The 20,086-nt window shown below is 37.5% G+C and overlaps 2 protein-coding genes across 4 annotated transcripts in view; one reads left to right on the top strand and one right to left on the bottom strand.

The window, feature by feature from the left end:
* Positions 1–20,086, top strand: part of LOC126764440 (alpha/beta hydrolase domain-containing protein 17B) — a 112,643-nt gene that overhangs the window by 32,678 nt on the left and 59,879 nt on the right. The window lies entirely within an intron of this gene.
* Positions 4,075–6,530, bottom strand: LOC126764435 (putative nuclease HARBI1). The gene is made up of 2 exons (XM_050482119.1): positions 5,002–6,530; positions 4,075–4,936 (listed from the first exon to the last, which is right to left on the bottom strand). The coding sequence occupies exons 1-2, from the start codon at positions 5,383–5,385 to the stop codon at positions 4,178–4,180; spliced, it is 1,143 nt and encodes a 380-aa protein (XP_050338076.1). The 5' UTR covers positions 5,386–6,530; the 3' UTR covers positions 4,075–4,177.

Genomic DNA, 20,086 nt, shown 5'->3' with positions numbered 1-20,086 from the left:
TGTTTATCATTGTTTATCTATAAGTTCGCTGAAATTGTCTTTGATATGTAATATTTCTATGGACAGCGTATAATTTGATAACAGAAAATACAAAATAGATAATGAGTAATAGAATTGATGTTAGTAATGTATTCCTGATAGGATGTTCCTCAAATGAAATTTCTAACTTGTGTAAATTTTTGTATATTAGTAAATTGGGTAAATGTTCAGCAGAGCGGCTTTTCCGAAAACGTGCACCAATTTTCACGGGAAATGTCTTAAAAAATCGTTTTTAATTCCCATTCACGAATATGTATGGCGCGTTATCTATTTTTATGTTTTTTTGTAATAAAAAAAAAGAAATATTATGATTTTGCACGATATTTACGCTATAAATGGCATCACTGTTCGAAATTCAATTGGGTACTAGTGATACAAGCAGCGATCGGTTTCGAAATATCGATACTTTCGATATTGGAGACTAAACAAGAATTGACAAAAATGAGAGACACATAATAGAAAAATAATAATAATTGGAAAAATAAAAAGAAATTTAAATATCGATATTCTCAATATTCGAGTCTGAACGAGAATTGGTAAAAATGAGAAATACATAATAGGAAAAGAATAATAATTGGAAAAATAAAAAGAAATTAAAATATCGATATTCTCAATATTCGGGTCTGAAAGAGAATTGGTAAAAATGAGAAATACGTAATAGAAAAATTTATAATTCATTATTATTGCAGAAAGAAGAAGAAGTTGGACACAGAAGAATTATGAACGCCGGGGTGTTGGACCGACCAGGGTTATTTTTTTTCGAGCGCTCGAGCACCTTGGGGTTCATAATTCTTCTGTGTCCAACTTCTTCTTCTTTCTGCAATATAACATTGCCATTTTGGTTGAAGTGAAGTGATTGTGAAGTTTTTCATATTTTTATAAAAATAACAAAAAAACCTATTTCTCTTATTAATTGACTAAACAACAACAATAATAATGTGTATATAATTGATAGAAAACATATTTTTAACATCTAAAGACGTGTAAAGTGCAAAAGTGAATTTTTGATTTCGGGAAATACGATGTTTTTCCATTAAAACAAAGAAAATCTTGTTTTTAAAAGCACGCGCCTAACGTATTCGTAAAGTAGAACTAAAAACGAGTATTTTAAGACTTTTCCCGTGAAAATCGGTGCACGTTTTCGGAAAAGCCGCTCTGCTGAACATTTACCGTAAATTGTTATGAAGCTTGTTATTCTAATATTTCAAAGGTTCAAATTCTTTCGTATCTTTGTGCTTTTACTTTTGTTTTATACTCTTGCAACTAGTTACTAGAGAGTATTATAGTTTTGTTCATCTAGCAGTTGTACGTGTCACCTAAAATTAAATGCGATAGATAAATTATTAGGATGACGAGTAAAGTTGAAATCCGGTTGACTGTCTGTCCGTCCGACCATTCGTTCGTGCAAGCTGCAAATTAAGTAAAATTTGAGATATCTCGATGAAACTTTGTATGTGGGTTCCGTAGGTTCGAGTTCGTAGAAGGGATCACCGCCATGCCTACTGTCTAAATGATTTTCAGCCTACATCATCATGAAACACAGCTACACCACATTTCAACACTTCAAATTGGTAGACAAAATCATCATAAACGAACAACACACCACACTCACCACTCACCTTCCACATCACACCAATACACTCAAATATGACACCACACTACCAACCAGAACACAACAACTTTCACAAAAGGGACGGACAACTCCAGCGGCTTTCACTTCGCTTTTTTCTTCCTTACGAGTCAAGACTCAAGGCACACGCGCGCACGCTTTTCGCAGCATCTCGTTTTTTTTCCTTTCACGTCGTTCGTTGATTCAGTCGCCGATTGGGGTATACAATTATTGTGTAACGTTTTATATAGAGTATTCAAAAATAAAATAGAATTGCGAAATTTTAAATCCAGAAAACCCGTTCTTTGCGTTATTTCTTTTGTAAGTGAGTTTCGGAAATAAAGGTGAGTTCACCAGTTATCAGAACATGGTCCTTAGAGCCTACAGAAAGGCACCTTAAAAAGAAAACCAAAAAAATAATTTAAAAAAATTAAAAAAAAATAATAATAATAAAAAATTTTAATTAAATAAAACAGTGTGGTGACTAATATACATATTCTTAAAACTATACAAGTGAACAAAAAAAAAAAATTATAAAACATTGGGGTGACAAATACCTAAAAATCATAAGAAAAATATAGGAGAATACTAAGAGCAGTGGGATAATAAGCAATAGGAAACAAGCATTAGGACAAACCGAAAATAAGTACACTCCCCCAAAATTCCCTTGATGCGAGAAAGGGTAAGTGTATCGCTTCCACTTTTTACTTATATACTTTAAAAAACTGGTTTGCCAATTATAACTCTGTTATAACTTTAAACAGTTCTACTAAACGGATACTAAAATTTAATACGGTGTATCAAAATACCGATATTAAAGTTGATGAAATACATACTTGTATTTAAATTACACTGTGGAACATTTTTGGGATTATTGTCTGGGGGGTGAGAAATTCCAAGTCAGGGTGATGGTACTAGGTCAGTATAGTAAAACCCTCAAAGGGTTTGGCGTTCCTTTGTGTCACTTTTTTTTTATGACCTTTTAAATTGTTTCCTTTTCTTGATGTTTTTTCGCTTAGTTGTAACATTTTGGCAAAAACGTAGTTTAACATAATTCGACCCAGTACCATCTCCCTGACTTGGAATTTCTCACCCCCCAGATAAGCTGTTGTACTGTGTTACTAATAGCCTATATATGCTTCTCTTTCTGAACACAATCACACAAAACAAATTAAAACATTACAAAAACATCCAAGTCTCTACTTGCAATATTTTCCGGCAACACCCCTTCTGCTTTTAAAGCAGCAAGCAGGATTGCACTAATAAGCAAAAGGTATAGTAAAAATGACAAAACGAGAAATGAAAGAAAACATAGTAAGGGTATTCGTTTAAACGTGTAAAAGCCCCGTAAACCTCTTAAACCGTGTATATTTACGAACGCGTAAAAATCTGGCAGCAACTTATATGGAAATTCATTTAAACACATTACGCACCAATGTCAGTGTGTAAAGAACGCTTGTAAATTTACGATATTGCAAAAGCAACCCTTCCAAACGACCAGCTGATGAATATTATTGTGAAAATTAAAATGGAAAAGGTAAGAATGAAACTCGGAACATAAATTTTATTTAATTGCTGCAATTGTTTTATATTTCAGGATAAAAAGTTAAAGCAAAAGCGCCTACGGCTGAAACCGTCCCATCGCTGGACAGAGTCACAGGCCCTGCAGCTGTTGCAAGCAGTATCCGACGCAATTAAAGATAGTCCAGAATCTTTTGAAATAAGGGTTTTAGAAAAGTGAAAATGTTTAGGTACATATGTTTGTTTTAACACGAATTTACCCATATCTTCCAGAAACCGACCTCCCAAAGGTTTTACGAAAAATTGCTGCAAAATAGCAACGCAAAAATGTAAATCCCGGAGTAATTTTTGAAAGCACTGACAGCATTGAAGTACTGACTGATTTCCCTTGTGCTGATAGTTCGTTAAACGATACCATCGATTCCTACGACTTGTGTGCGCTCGATTGTGAGGATTTAGTTGACCCAATATTACCTATAAGTAGCGATTGCAGTGCCGCCGCCGCGGGAACTTCTACACCACAAAGTTCGTTGGACTTTAGAAGTTCAACAAAAAAACCAAAAAGAAAGGGTGAAGCCCCGTTCAATAAATTGATTTTTATTCAGGAGAAAAGGTTGGAATTAGAGGTTAAGAAAATAGAATTGGAAAAAGAAAAGAATGAGGTCGAGTTGAAAGAATTGAACTGAATAATCAATTAGAAATGAAAAGAATCGAAACTGAATCAGAAAAAGAAACCAAACTGGAAATTGAAAAACTGAAACTTGCTAGTGAAGAACGCACTAAAATGTTTGAAATAGAGTTAAAGTTAAAATCAAAATAAATGTGAAACTTTAAGAGATTTCACATGGTACTTTTTTCGCAAATTTAAAAGATCTCATAGCAAAATACATATATTTGAATGTAACTAAATGTTAATAGGCACAGAAGCACTTTTTATTTTTCTTATAAATAAAAGCATATATTAATGGATTTTAAAGATATGTAAACATGAACTTCAATACTTTATTTTTAAGTTTCCATTAGTGATAACAATGAAAGGCGCTTAGATGCACCTTTAACTGTTGGTAAGTTTTGATCCCCAGACTCGTCGGCTTCACTGTTTTCACTAATGCTTTCTTCGTCAACATCAAAACTACCGTCGTTTTCTTTTAATATAATATTGTGCAATATCGCACAAACTAATATCCACCGGCATTCAAACTTTACCGAATTATCACTCTTTATTTGAATTTTGAGTTCTTTCAAGCTATTAAAACGTTCTTTCAATAAACCAAAGCAATGCTCAATTCTTATTCGGTACTGGCTGAACGTTCTGTTGAACAGAATTCGTTGATTCAATGTGCCTTCCGTTGCGTTTATTCTAAAAGAAGTAATAAGGCTCGAAGTTAGTTTATATGCACTGTCTGCAGCTAACCACTCTGATCCTGTTAGCATTTCAGTGGAGTTTGTGGACAGCTCGCAATTGTTGTATATCCTAACGTCGTGAACACTACCGGGATACCCCAATACCATATGACAAATTACTAGTTTGTGGTCACACACACATTGAGCCTTAAGTGAATATATATGCTTGCGAGAAAAATATGCTTCACAATCTACAGTGGGTTTTTCCGCCATTTTTATCTTCGTTCCATCTACGTAGCCAACACAATATGGTAGCTCACTGAGTGTTTGAACAACTAAAGCTCTACGCTCTACAGGGTCCGGCCAAAACAGAAACTGAGTTTTCCTTTTAATAATTGCATCAAATACTCTGTTGGTCATGACCTATTGAGAAATTTAAAATACAGCTGAAACACAAATTTTAACCGATACATATGTAAATAGCTCACCTGTATTACTGCACCATCGCTAATACCAAACAAACTAGCAATTTTAGTAATTGTTGATCCTTCTCCAAATGAACCCAGTCGGTACATTACTACAGCCAATTGAATTTGGATAGGGAACTGTTTACATGAACGTGGACCATTGAACACTTCGGCATCCTTTATCAGATCAATGATAAAATCAAATGTGGTTTTGCTGACTCGCACAATTTCTCGAAACCTGTTTTCATCCAAATGCGGTAATACATCTATTAAAAAGTTGGGTGATTTTGGGACAGAATGATGAACAAAAGTAGATCCATATCTAAAATATGCAGCAGCAGCCAATGCAAAGCTAAAGTCTTCCATAATTTCATCTTCCTTTTTGCGTTGGATTTCTGAAATCATTTACATATTTATGTACATATACGCCTTTAAAAAATTTAGCATTGACGCAAAACAATTAGCGTCATGTTTTCCAAACAGCTCCAACATTAACAAATCAAATACTAGTGCTTTTTCCCAAAGTTGAATAAATTTTGCTTTTTCGCTAACTTTCGGCATTTTAATATTTTGACACCCAAGCAGCTGTTTTATACATAAGTGGCATTTACACAAGGAATTTGAAGTGCGTTCATGTAACACACTGCGTATTTGCATAAATTTATTCGATGGGTAACATTATACGTTTAAACGAATACCCTTAGTATATGCAGAACATACAATTTATGAATTCAAACAAACATACACATATACATACATGCAAACCAACTTATCATAATTTGGAAATTACCAAATAATACGGTTTAAACATATACTTACCAATATTTATTAGAGACATATATAGAAACATATGTATATGTATACGAGTATATACATACCGTCACACATGTATGTTGAGTGGAGAAGTTAAATACCTGCAAATCTCATCTCCCTTTTACCATTTTATCCAACTCTTCTTCGCCATTTACTCGAACCGCGATTACAACAATAAATTTTATTTACATAAATTGCATGCCTACATAGTATATACCACATATACATAGGGACAATTAAGTTACTGGAAAGTAAATTATTTTTTGGAAAATAAATAAACGGAATGTTAAAGAAATTTGCTAACACGAATTAACAACAAAACGCAAAAAAAAGCTTATATAAATACATAAAAAATTATTATACCATATATACATATGTATGTATATGCACATATATTCATATATTCCAGTTCATATTGGCAACCGTTTCAAACAATACCCCTTGTATTTGAAAAACAAAAACAAGCAGGTTTGCATCATATTAAAGTACATTAAGCATACTTACATTCATACGAAGCACATGTCGTGCACACATACATACATTCATATATATAAAGGGTATTGACCTCATTACGAGTGCTCATACCTACAACGGTATACGAATAAGTCCGGAAAAGCAAATAATACTACATAAATATTTCGGGACATAAAATAAAACGCAACTAACTAAGTAACCGCGAGTAATAAAAGCGATAACAACGTCCTTTGTATAATTATATAAAAAAAACACTATTTTCACTATTGAAAAGTTTACTCTGAACATTATTTTTATCTCACATCTTCTAAATGTGATTCAAAAGAATCTATACTTTTAAAGGTTCCAAAAATGATTTCAGACAAAAAAGTCCATGTACACCTGCAGAAGCTACACGCTCTATGCAAGGTGCTACAAAACAAAAGAGGATGAACGACATATCATACTCTAAATTCATTTCTGAGAGTGATTGTCTAATAAAATACTGTTCTCGATTTGCTCTTCGCCGATTCAAGACAATTCTGAATCGGCGCTAAAAATAAAAAGCCAAAAAATTGAAAATTTTTGGACACGTCTCCAAGCTGCATATGACGCAATTGTAGATACTGACGATTCAGATCTACCAGAAAACCTTAAGTATTCTGCTTACGCCAAATTTGAAAACTGCGTAGACTAGTATGAAGACACAAAAATTATGATCGCAGGTCAACTAAAACTTATTAAATCAATCGCAACTACTGCCCATTGTTCTCTGTATAATACATACATATATATGTACATTAGGAAATGAAAATACAATTCAATACTCAAAGTATACAAATTGATCTAATCTAATTAATTTTACAGCAAAATAAAAAAATATATAAATGACGGATAATGAAATCTCGATTATCACTTTATCATGCGAGAGTATAAAATGTTCGGTGACACCCGAACTTAACCCTTCCTTACTTGTTTTAATATAATGTTATCGCCAAAATTCTCTGTTGCCTGTATGGAAACTTTATGTTCCTTAATTTTTTTTAATATATTTTTTATTTTTGCCGTTAATACTTTCGGTTTGATTTGTGGAAACTTTCTGTTCCTTATTTTTAATTTCTTTAATTTTTCCGTCGCCTCGATTTCTGGAAACGTTTTATTCCTCATTGTTATTATTTAGATTTTTGCCATTATTTCCTGTGGCTTGATTCTTGGAAACTATGTGTTCCTTATTATTATCATAAAAATTTTTATTATACCGTTATTTATATTCCTAAAAGTCTTGCATTGTTCATGTTACTCTATTTACTACTAACTGCACTCTGTTTTGTAATTGTCAAGTGAAAGTTCTTTTATTTTTTCCCCAAATAGTAAATGCGTTACGATATAGAAGGTGAATTAAATGCGACAGGTAATTAGAAACAGTTGTTTAAAGAATTAAAATTCCTCAAGGTGTTAATTTTTATTATAATATTATAATTTGATTTCTGGTGAGGGTGTGTTTCAAAGTTGTGTTTAAAATATATTAAAATGTATTATTAAGTTTTTTAATGAGTACAAGCTGCAGCTGTACACCCGCCCTACGTAGTTACATTTTTCACCTTCGTCAGTCTGGAAAGTCATACAAACAAATTTCGAATCAGGTCAAATGCTCAAAAGAAATTGTTTTCAATGTTTCAGAGATATCTGATTCATATACAGAATTTTAAAACCATTTTGAATATTGCACGCAAAGAAAAACGCCGAAAAACTTCAACAGAAATATACCGCAGAATTACTACCATCTCCCAAGGAGACCCAAAAAACAAGTTTCACTGACATTCCACATAAAATTCAAGACAATTATAATGTCCAAATATCCAAGAAAACAATTGCCCGGCGCTTAGTCGAATTTGTATTTCACAGCAGGGCAAGCACGCAGGAAACCACCTCTGACCTTCATAGTAAACAACGCGTAGACTTCTCCACTGTTTATTAATCTTGGACAAAAAAAGGGGAAGTATGTTGTTTAGAGCGATGTAACCAAAATAAATCGCATAGATCATGATGGTCGAAGGTATGTTTGCCGACCAATCTATCAAGAATTTGATCCTTGCTATTCTTGACGCGTAGTGAAGCATGGTGGAGGATCAATATGCCATGGACTAAGGACAATTTGCCTGCAAAGAAAAATCCCCAAAAACTTCAACAGAAATATACCGCAGAATTACTACCATCTCCCAAGGAGACCCAAAAAACAAGTTTCAAATAATTGTCACAAGACAATTATAATGTCCAAATATCCAAGAAAACAATTGCCCGGCGTTTAGTCGAATTTGTATTTCACAGCAGGGCAAGCACGCAGGAAACCAACTCTGACTAAAATTCATAGTAAACAACGCGTAGACTTCTCCACCGTTTATTAATCTTGGACAAAGAAAAGGGGAAGTATGTTGTTTAGAGTGATGTAACCAAAATAAATCGCATAGATCATGATGGTCGAAGGTATGTTTGCCGACCAATCTATCAAGAATTTGATCCTTGCTATTCTTCACGCGTAGTGAAGCATGGTGGAGGATCAATATGCCATGGACTAAGGACAATTTGCCTGTTAAAGCACACGGCAAAGTCAACACAAAAGATTTTTGTTGAAAATTCCATGAATGCTTTTGATGTCAAAAAAGCTGTAGGTATCAAAAATATCACAAATATAGATGTCCTTTTTGATGAAATTAGGACGGCATGGCAAGCAACACTAGTGGTGCGCTGTCAGAGTCTTATAACGTCAATTCGCTGTGGTTGTGAAGCAGTATTAAAGTAAAAGGGTTAAGCAACAAAATACTAACTGAAAGTAAGCAATATTTTGTAGCAGCAATATTTTTCGCTGATAAAAAATTTTCGTTCCTAATTAGTTGTCGCACTCAAATCGTTGAATCCACACATTTTTGTTCAAATCTTCAAAAAACAAAAATATATTTTTAATTAAAATTTTTACTATTAGAGTTTAAGTTTCAATAAAATGTGTGAAAAAAACGGTAAAAATAAGTGATTTATTCGAAAATAATTTCATTTACTTCAAAATAAGTGACGTTTATAATTAGCTGTCAACAGTTGTACTTATATCCATCGTTTTTGCAATTTTTTCAATACCAATGTGTTCCACATAACCAATTTTCCTATTGGGCACAACAATGTGTGCCTCAATATTTTTAAAGGGCTATACCAGTGTGACACTTTCAAAAAAAAAAATTTTTTTTTTGTTTTTTCCACAGCTTACAAAAATATCCTTGAATATACATAAATGAAACTATAAACCAGTTTTTCTGGAAACGACATTTTTCAAAATTACTCACATCATAACTCAACGAGAAATTGACCGATGGACATCAAATTAAAACTGAGTAATGTGTACAATGACCTACGATCTTTTTGATTGGTAGAAAATTGTCAATTTGGCATTAAAAAAACTAATATTTATTACCAAAGAAAAAAATATTTTTTTTTTTAAACTACGTCATTTTGTTAATTTTTGATATTTTTCAAAAATCGTAGATCATTGTACAGGAATTACTCTAATAACCTCTTTGAATTTTTTGTTTCGGCTACTCATTCGGCCGGAATCATGTCAGCAGTTGGGGCACTTCTTTTGGCTCCTCCGAAGACAGCACATAACTCCATTATTTTTCAACATATTTGTAAAAAAAAACTTAAAGTATAAGTGAAAATATACCTCATTATGTCCAAAGAACTTCGAAACATTCGATCGGATACTTTCTTTCAAAAAAAAAATCACGAAAATCGCCAAATTTTTCATGGGTTACACAGGTATAGCTCCTTAGGGTAATTGTACCCGAGGAGATCAGATTCTTAGTCTTCTAATTCGTAGAAGATCGGCCTAACCCCAAATAAGGTTATTATGTGGTGATTTTTGATAGAATCTCACACTAGGAGACAGAGTGATAGAGATGACCAATAAGGTCAAATACCTCGGTCTCACGCTAGACTCTACTTTGCGGTGGAGGCAGCATGTAGACCTTACCTTGGTCAAAGCAACAAAGGCATTAATGGTGTGCAATCGGCTGGCGGGTAAGTCCTGGGGCTGTAAGCCAAGGATCGTTAGGTGGTTGTACACCATGATAGTGCGACCGATAATCACGTACGGGGCGGTGGCCTGGGCCTCAATAGCGTCGCAGACTTCGGTGTCTGCATGACGGGCGCAATGCGCACCTGTCCAACGGCAGCTCTGGAGGCCCTACTTGAGCTCACACCGCTTCACTTGGTTATCAGTCAAGTAGCCAAGAGCGCACTTCTGCAAATAACGGCAGAGCGGTTTGGCAAAGGAAAGGTAATCTCGTCCCAAAGGATAGAAAAGATATGTGGCAATATACCAATCGCCCTCCTCCCGAAGGACAGCACTACCAAAACAGTTAACTTCACTAAGAAGTTTAAGGTCACCCTCGGAAGCAAGGATGAGTGGAATGACTCCACCCTTGAGCTGCTGCTGAGGAATAGTACGTTAAGGTGGTACACCGACGGCTCAAAAATGTCGGAGGGAATTGGTGCAAGGATCGCGGGTCCACGCACCAAGCTCTCCATACCTACGGTAGAGTTTCCGAGCACTTTCCAGGCGGAAGTCTTTGCCATAAGTCGGTGCATAGAGATAAACCTCCATCGCAACTATCGCAATGAGCGGATAGCCATACTCAGCGATAGTCATGCAGCACTAAAAGTGATCTCCTCCTACGAGATCAGATCGCTGCTAGTGCAGGAGTGCAGAGAACGGCTGAACAGCCTTGCGGAAAGAAACCAGCTGCACCTAATCTGGGTGCCAGGTCACAAAGGAATACCCGGTAACGAACTGGCAAAGAAGAGGGAGTGGGCAGAAAAGAGCATTGGCAACGAACACACGGCATGCGGCATGCCACGTTGCTAATGGGAGGGTACAACATGAGCAGGTTCAAAGTTGTAATTAACCTCCCCAGGAATAAACTTAGGCTACTGGTCGCATTTTATACTGGCCACTGCAAGCTAAATAGGCATTTGTATAACATGGGCCTATCTTCTTGCACTAACTGCCGGTTCTGCGACATGGAGCCTGAAACACCGGAACACATGCTGTTCGACTGTAGAGGCAGGATTAAGGCCCTCGGATCCATGTTTCCGGACAGGGATTGCATCGACTCACTACCACCCGGTAGAATATTGGACTTCATCAATGTGCTGGGGCTAAGTGAGTCCTTGTGATTTAGCAGAGGACACAATAGACCTAAGGTCGCGGTACATTCCTCATCAATAAATCTAATCTAATCTAATATAATATTTGATAATGGAGTAGCCATTCACGATTTTTATCCGTATATAATTAGTTAATATACTCCCATCAAATATCATAGACTCCTGGCTTTATATAGCAGGAGGTTGCGACAAGAGCTTTTAGATTTCTGCCAAATTTGACATCATTTAAGTTGATGTGGGGAAGTTCGTCTCCCCTATCCCTAAAATATTATCTTTTTTGTAATTATTAATTCTTAATGCATTTTCTTGTGGGCGAAAGCTATAATTACTCTCTCTTGGTCGCTTTATACCATGTGCTTCTTGGCTTTGAGCCTTAATAACCTGAACATGTGCGTTCGTTTGTATTGGTTTTATATTTCGATTAAAATTTCTGTTACCTTGTTGTCCCCATACATCAAAATCTCTGTTAGGTTAGGTTAGATGGCTGATCAGAGATCGTACGTGGGCTCATGTAGTCCTTTGTGAAGCCATTGAAAATAGAACTCCCGTTTTCAGTCAAGAAGGAAGTGCTGGCTAGTTTCTACCGCATCTTCTTCCAAGCAGCTTCTGCATGCGGATTCCCAGTCTTACAGCATGTATGCCATTAGGGCAGTGGCCCGTCAAGAGCCCCATCATTAATGAGAGGCTAGCCATGCTGAGGGCAAAGATATCACTAGATCTCCTGCGATCTATCTTGGGCCAAAAGGTTTTTGCGACCGCGCAGGTACTAATGCTGGCCCAGCGCTGACCAAGCAGCCGCAAGGCCCAGCCATCCAGTAGTAGAACACAAGAGGATGAAAGAACACTGACCCGTTCCCATTCTAAAGATAACGATTCTAGGGTGCCTTTCTTTGCTAGCTTATCAGCTTTGCAGTTACCTGCGATTCCGCTGTGGCCCCGCACCCATACAAGTCTTATAGTAAAAGCTCTCGCCGCCAGAGACAGTGACGCCAGATACTCTCCGATCAACCCTGGACGCACTGTGAATGAGTTCAAGGCTAGTATCGCCGCTCTGCTATCTGAGTGAATGGTCACTTCTCTGAAGGTAGACACTCTCCTGAGCAGCAAATCTGCTGCTTCCTTGATGGCTGCAACCTCAGCCTGGAAGACACTGCAATAGACGGATTTGATGGAGAGCTCCCGACAGTAAACCCCTCCACCAACCTTCCCCCAAGCTTTGACCCATCCGTAAAGAAGCATACTGCCCGTCTCCTCCAACGGCTTCTTTCCTCCCAAACCTCCCTCGTCGGTATATGGGCAGAGAAGGAGCCGCCGGAGTTCGATATGGCGACTCCATGATCCAGATGATCCGGTATGCACTCAAAGCTTGTGAGGATATCCGAGTGTTCATATACACGCTCTTTTAGGAACCCAGATAGCCTGAACCTAATAGACACCTTTTGCGGCCATACACCTTCAAGCAATGTCCACCGGCGTTATGTTCAGAATTGCATTAAGTGCAATAATTGGTGTGAACCTTAATGTAGCGCACATGCTGATGAGCGCAGCCCGTTGAACGCTCTCAAGTTTCAATAGCTCCTCTACAGCAGTATAGGGCAATCGATCCCTTTTTGGATCTCTCCTCGATATTCGGCTTCCATGAAAGCTTCTTATCCACGATGAGCCCTAAATACTTCACTGTATCCGCCGGTTGCAGGCGAATACCTCCCACTTGCGGCAACGGTGCCACAGGGATCTTGTATCTTCTACTAAATAAAACCGCTTCTGTTTTATTTGGATTGATGGCGAGTCCACTTCCGACCGCCCATTATTACAACGCTGAGATATCCCTGCGTCAACTCATACACGGTGCTTAAAAACTTTCCTTTCACCATAAGTGCTACATCGTCTGCATAGGCAATTACCTGACAGCCAAGATCCTCTAGTTTTTTGAGAAGGTCGTTAACGACTAGGATCCATAGAAGAGGAGGAAGAACCCCTCCTTGAGGGGTTCCCCTGTTCACACTCCGCTCCGCGCTTGCGCTGCGCCATTCTGTTTCGACCACTCTGTCGCACATAAGACTGAAAATGAGGTGCTTGAGGTTCGATTCAATCCCAAGACCGTCTAGAGCAATTACGACTGCCTCTGGCGGGACATTGTTGAAAGCACCCTCAATATCAAGCCTCAATTGCTTCCTCAAGCCACGACACGATAGTGTGCAGGGCAGTGTCCACTGAACTTTCTTTACGATACGCATGTTGCGCTCCTAATAGATAGTCTCTCGGAATACGCCTTCTTAAATACCAGTCCAGCAGTCTCTCCAAAGTTTTTAATAAAAAGAAGGAGAGTCTGATGGGCCTGAAATCCTTGGCCGTGACGTGGGACCCCCTGCCAGCCTCGAGATGAACGTAACTCTAACTCGTCTCCAGGCCCCCGGATGTAACCTAATCTGATGCAGTTCGCATAAATCGGTGCCAACCAGCCGCATGATACCTTAACAGCTTGCTGCAGCTGCGCTGGTATGATGCCGTCCGGTCCCGGGGAATTGAACGGTTTGAACGAATTTATCGCCCAAGTCAAGTGTCTCTCATCCAGAAGGTCGACAAAGGCCGTGCAGTCAGCATGCAACGTTCCGAGAGATACCTCCGCAGAGGACGTGAGCATCAAGGAGCATCTGAAGTGTCTCTTCACTGCTCAGTGCCCACTACCCATTTACATCCTAGAGATATCCCAGGGACACAGGGTTTTTTGCGAGGATGCGCCTGAATCTAGAGGACTCGTGACAGCCCTCTACTTTTTCGCAGAAGCTCTTCCACGACATCCTCTTAGCCCTTCTTACCTCGGACTTGTATATCTAAAGTCCTGTTTTGTACAGGACCCAATCGTCAGATAACCCACTCCTACAGGCCTTGTTAAATAAGAGTCTACAAGACGCCCTGATTTCCGAGAGCTCCAAAGTCCACCAATGAGGTTTCCCTCTGCCCTTCGGTGCTTTGCAGTGGACAGGAGCTCTCCAGTGCAGTGTTGCACGCCGAGCTGAACACTTCGACCTACCCATCCACCATATCGGCGGTGGCCAACGCGTCCACCCCCAGTGCGCGTGGGAGAGTTTGCCGAAGCCTACGGTAACCTTCCCAGTCCGTGTTCCTGGGATTTCTGAAAGGTTTTCTAGGCGAACCTTCTCCGTACTCTGAGGCCTGCCAGGGTTTTAACGGGGCGGAGACAGTTTCGACATTAGCCCGACAGCCATTTCTGATAGGTGTCACCCTATCATACTGTGGTGCCAGAATGCCGCCACCACCAGCCCAGAGTTCTAACATATCCAAATAAGTTTTCCTACTCTAAAAAACCAGTTCAATGCCAAAAAAGTCGTCTAGGGAGTTGTAAGGCCGCAGGCCATTTAGCGTTACCCAGGATGCACCAGTGTGGAAGCGGCCCACACTACATCCCAAAATCTCTGTTATAAACTCTAGATACAGATGGACCTAATCCATAGGTATCGGTTTGGGACTTGGATTTGGATTTGACTTGTTTCTATCATACGCGAAATTTTGTGCAAACCGAGCTCTTTGGTTTTGAGGAAATAGTATGTCCCTAAGTGAGGTATTTAGTCCTGTTATAAAAATTCGTAGGGCATGGTCCCTATTCTTTTTGTTTAATTCTTTTGTATTAATTGTTTTATTTATTAATAGAGTATTTTTTTTGTTGACAAGGCTGTAATATTCTACAGGGTTTTCATTTACTACTCCGTAGCAACAAAATTTCTAGAATTATTGCTATGCTATAGCCACCGCTCTCACTTAGTCGAGAGCCATAGCATAACAATGTAAAAGTGTGTGCTCTGCTCTGCTCGGGCTTTTGTTAGGTAAACATCTAGTGCTGGTGCAGTAGCCAAAAATGATGTGCTGTGCTATGCTCTGGCATAGCTGTAGCAAAAATTGGGAGTTTGTCCGCATATGCAAAGGCGGGATAGAATTGCATTGAAATAAAGTACCGTTCCATGGTTCGTTAATGCATAGTTTGTATCATACGTTATTTTATTTCGTTAGCCATTTTAGCTAAAATATTTTTTTCGTGCTTCTGTTGTATTTTACAAGGTGGATATTTTCACCAATACCGTAACAATTTGAGATAAATTATGTTTTTTTTAGTTATTTTTTTCGTGATCCCTTCCTTAAGAAAGGAGGCTCTTCTATTCTGGAGTGTCTGGAGTTCAGAATCGCAGAATTAAGCTTTTTCTTATAAACCGGAGGGCCCTCCTTGCGGTGTTGAATCGCGGTTTCAATATATTTTGTTATAAGGCTGGTCGAGCCTTTAGTTTTTTTTCTATTGCATGTCCTAATCATAGCGATTGTTTCGGATGCTATTGTGTCCCTATTTTCATAGTCTTCAACTGTTGCTTCTTTGTTTTTTTCCTATATATTTAAAAACAGCCCTCATACATTTTATATTTGCTTCCTTATTTTGTTAATTTTCTGGAACAATTTTTTTGTAAGGGTTTCTGTTTTTGGCAATATTACGATTCTTTTGGCGCCGCGATTTCATGGTACGAATGGATAGAGGAGGTCCTCAGGATTAAAAAAATGTATACGCTATACCCTCCTCAGACTTATACTTTTCAAGATATTTGTATGTAAAGTTCAAAATTTGTAAAAGTAATGCTCGTTATTTCCTTATGTTTAATGCACTTTTCAAAATTTTTTCAATTAATATATTTTTAATAACACCGTACACATTGAAATATATCCAACATTTACACTTATTGTGTATTTTGTAAGAAAAAAAATATAATTAAAAACTATTTTGAACATTCACACTTTCAAGAGATTTATGTGTTTACATTTATGGCAAATAGCGGTGTTGCCAATACTTTGTGTCCTGAAAAAATATTTAAAAATTTTTCTGTTTCATCTTTAGAAATATAAAGTGGTTCAAAATGAACTCTTGTTTCATACATATGGATTATATATTATTTAAAAGTAGAGTAAGATATTATTATGCAATACTTAGTAAATACCGGTTTTATATTGTCAATGGAAACTACAATTTTTAGCTTTTTTACTATTTGAGAATTTCCAAAGTCTGAATATGATATAAATATTCCTATAAAATTTTCCGTTAGATTTTTCTACTCCGTTGTTGTACCGACCAGGGTTATTTTTTTATGGTATTTGTCATGTCATGTAAACAACCAACTCTGAGAGTGAACTGTATACAAAATTGGGGAACTTTAAATACAAATGTCTCGAAAATTATAAGTCTGAGGACTTAATAACTATGATACACTCCTTAGTGGCAAGAGCGCCCTCACAGAAGTCGCAATATGATAATTTCTTATATTTGATAGTTGGGCTATTCCCTATTTTTAATATTAACAGTAAATATTAAATACAACTTACAAATATATTCTGCTGCATAATGTCAACTGGTCCAGTCTTTATTTTCTGGGTCAAACTTCAGATGACTTTATTATTGGCCGTTGGTCTATGAATATTACTGCCTTCCGCTGAATTTACATCAAAATCCGAGTATACTTTTCCTTTCCCATGGATGCAACTTTAAAATAAACAATGTAGTTCAGGTTATGGAAACGGTTTTTCACAAGCTATCTGCGGGCTATCATTTCTCCAACTTATACTGTTGGAGAGAACGAAGCAATTTAATTGCAACCCTGCGAAGAATCCATAGCACTGTAACTTAAGTTAAGCTGTCATGTAATATCTGTAACTAATAACACTCACTTCCGTTAAAATTGAATAAATAAACGCATGTAAAACAACAGGTTATGGGCCCAGGCCATAGATTTTTTAAATTAAAGTTATATTTTATTGGCTCCATTGGCTAAAAAGTTTCGTACATCATCAACTGAATTATATATGGTGATAGTAACATAAATGGCGAGCTCAACTGTGAGGTTTGATTCGCTAAACGCGGATAACTACGATACATGGAACAGAGAACGGCTTCCGTTGAGCGCAAAAATGTTCATGCACGATCAATACCCGAACTATCGCACATTCGGCTCAAGCGCTCAAAATGGCATTCGTGAATGTTTTCGCTACTGAGCTACATTCAGCTCAATTGCGGTAAATTCGTTTGCTTGCTGAGTTTATTCACGCTCGTGTTGAAACAGCTCTACTCAAGCGTTCGCTCATTCGGCTCAACAATGATCGTGTTGAATGAAAACACAAACACAAAAGAGCAAACTCAACGCCTATGAGCAAACTCAATGGGTATGAGCAAACTCAACGCATATGAATAAACTCACTGTGCTTGAATAAAAGCGCCGTCCCCTTAAGCGATTTGCAGCACTTACATACATATGTCTGTTTAAATTTTAAGAATTTTTTGGCAAATATTTTAAAATATTGTTACAGGATTGGCAGTATATATGTAAATCCATTCCAAATAGTGCCATCCTCTTTAATAATTTCAGATAATATATTCCAAACATGGCTCCTTCCCTTATGTCGGGCTGACAATGTGTTGGCGTTTGTACGTATTTTTTCTAAAATATCTTCTTGCTCCATATCGACGGGATGACAAATACATACTAAAATATAAGTTGTGTACCAAATTCTTAGTGCAATGCATGTGACACATAAGCTGATCGCGAACAAAGCATACAAAAACTATATACATACCAGAGAACTGCAAAACTCACCTTTTCCTTAAATCAGCTCATACGCAAAAGTTTCTATTCAATTCCAATCACTGAGCGAAAGTGAGCTAAACATTTCGTAAAGTGAGCGAGCATGAGCTAAATATTTCGTGAAGTGAGCAAACGTGAGCAAAGCATTTCGGACCGAAGGCTCACATTGTACGCGAATGAGCGATTCGGCAACATGAGCTGATTTTTACTCAACGCTGTGTTTCGCTCAGTGATTGGACTTAATAGAAACTTTTGCGTATGAGCTGATTCAAGGAAAAAGTGAGTTTTGCAGTTCTCTGACATGGAAGTTGCACATGCGTGCAATTCTTGTGAAAGCTGACTTATGGAGCTACGCATCTGGAGCCTGTCCAAACGACAATAACGCAGCGAAGTGGATACATTACGATCAGAAGGTCTGTGCGGATATAATGCTTTCTATTACACCATCAGAATTGGATCTGATAACTGAATGCGTAACTTCACACGAAATGTGGAAAAAGTTAGAGTCTACGTTCCAGTCAAAGGGCGCGAAAAGCGCTGAAACGTATTGCACTCGCCCGCATGAAGGAGGGCGATAACGTCGCGAACATCTAAACGAATTTTTCCATGCTGTCAACAAATTGAAGGAAATAAATGTTACTGTTGGGGATGATTTATTAACTATACTGCTTCTTTATAGTTTACCAGATTCGTTTGAGACGTTCCGATGTGCGCTGGAAACTCGAGATGAACTCCCCAAGCCAGATATTTTAAGAGTTAAAATACTGGAAGAAGAACAATCCAGGCAAGCAAAAGAAGCAGCAGCAAAGCATAACGTGTTGGTTGCTCAACGAAGAACAAACATCAGATACACAAATGATGTATCACAACAAAACAACACTAAAAATCACAACAAAAAGTCAACAAAAGAAAAGCAAGATAGACGAACTTGCTACAAGTGCGGCGAAGTTGGTCACATATTGCCAAATTGTCCATCAAGACAAAAGGTAAAAAACTACAACACAACTACAGGAACAAAGAAGGAGAACTTCGAAAATCCATGTTATTCGAATCAGCATGTACAATAACAAACGCCGGCGAATATTGGTGCTTAGACAGCGGCTGTTCATCACATATCAGTGCGAACAAGGGCGAATCCAATAACTTTAGAGAGATTAGCAATACTCTCAGCTTAGCAAACAACAACACGGCTAAAATCACGGGTATAGGTAACGTTAAAGTTATTATCAACGAAAATAATAGCGAAGAGTGAATTAATTTCGAAAATGTATTGTACGTTAAAGATTTAAGAACGAATTTACTCTCAGTTTCGAAAATTACGAATAAGGGGTATAAAGTAATTTTTCGGCGAAATGAAGCTGTCATTTCAAAGAATGGGGAAACTATTCTGACAGTAATAAGAATCGGTGATTTGTACTATGTTAAAGGCTTTGAACAATCTGCGAGGTTTTCGCAAATGAAGCCAAATAGCATAAATACATGGCACGTACGAATGGGAAATCTAAACGAAAAGGATTTAAAATGCGCAATTGGTATGGTACACGGTATAAATTTTCATATGAATGAAAAACTGCAAACTTGCGAAATCTGTTTAAGCGAAAAGCAAACACGAGAAAGATTTTAAAGCAGGGGGACCAACGTACAACCGAGTTACTAGAGATTGTACACAGCGACGTTTGCGGTCCAGTGAAGGTTTGCTCACATTCAGGTGCAAAGTACTTCGTGACATTCATTGACGATTTTTCGAGATATTCCGAGGTTTATTTTATGAAAAATAAGTCAGAAGTTTTAGAAAAATTTAAAATATTTAAGAATATGGCGGAAACGTATATAGGGAAGAAAGTTAAAACACTACGGACAAACAACGGGTTGGAGTATATGAGTAGCGAATTTCAAAACTATTTAAATGAATGTGGAATTAAGCGGCGTTTGACCGCTCCTTATACACCACAGCAAAATGGCATAGCTGAAAGAAAAAATAGAACATTTTAGAA

Source organism: Bactrocera neohumeralis, unplaced genomic scaffold (assembly GCF_024586455.1).
Source record: "Bactrocera neohumeralis isolate Rockhampton unplaced genomic scaffold, APGP_CSIRO_Bneo_wtdbg2-racon-allhic-juicebox.fasta_v2 cluster09, whole genome shotgun sequence".
NCBI lineage: Eukaryota > Metazoa > Arthropoda > Insecta > Diptera > Tephritidae > Bactrocera > Bactrocera neohumeralis.
The sequence above is the reverse complement of the archived record's forward strand: the minus strand, read 5'-3'. Positions and strand labels throughout refer to the sequence as shown.

Excerpts from the sequence above, each read along its gene's own strand:
- LOC126764435 (XM_050482119.1), bottom strand. The coding sequence starts at position 5,385 with ATGATTTCAGAAATCCAACGCAAAAAGGAAGATGAAATTATGGAAGAC. Across the intron at positions 4,937-5,001 it reads GCGATGGTGCAGTAATACAG|GTCATGACCAACAGAGTATT; the intron begins GTGAGCTATTTA and ends ATTTCTCAATAG.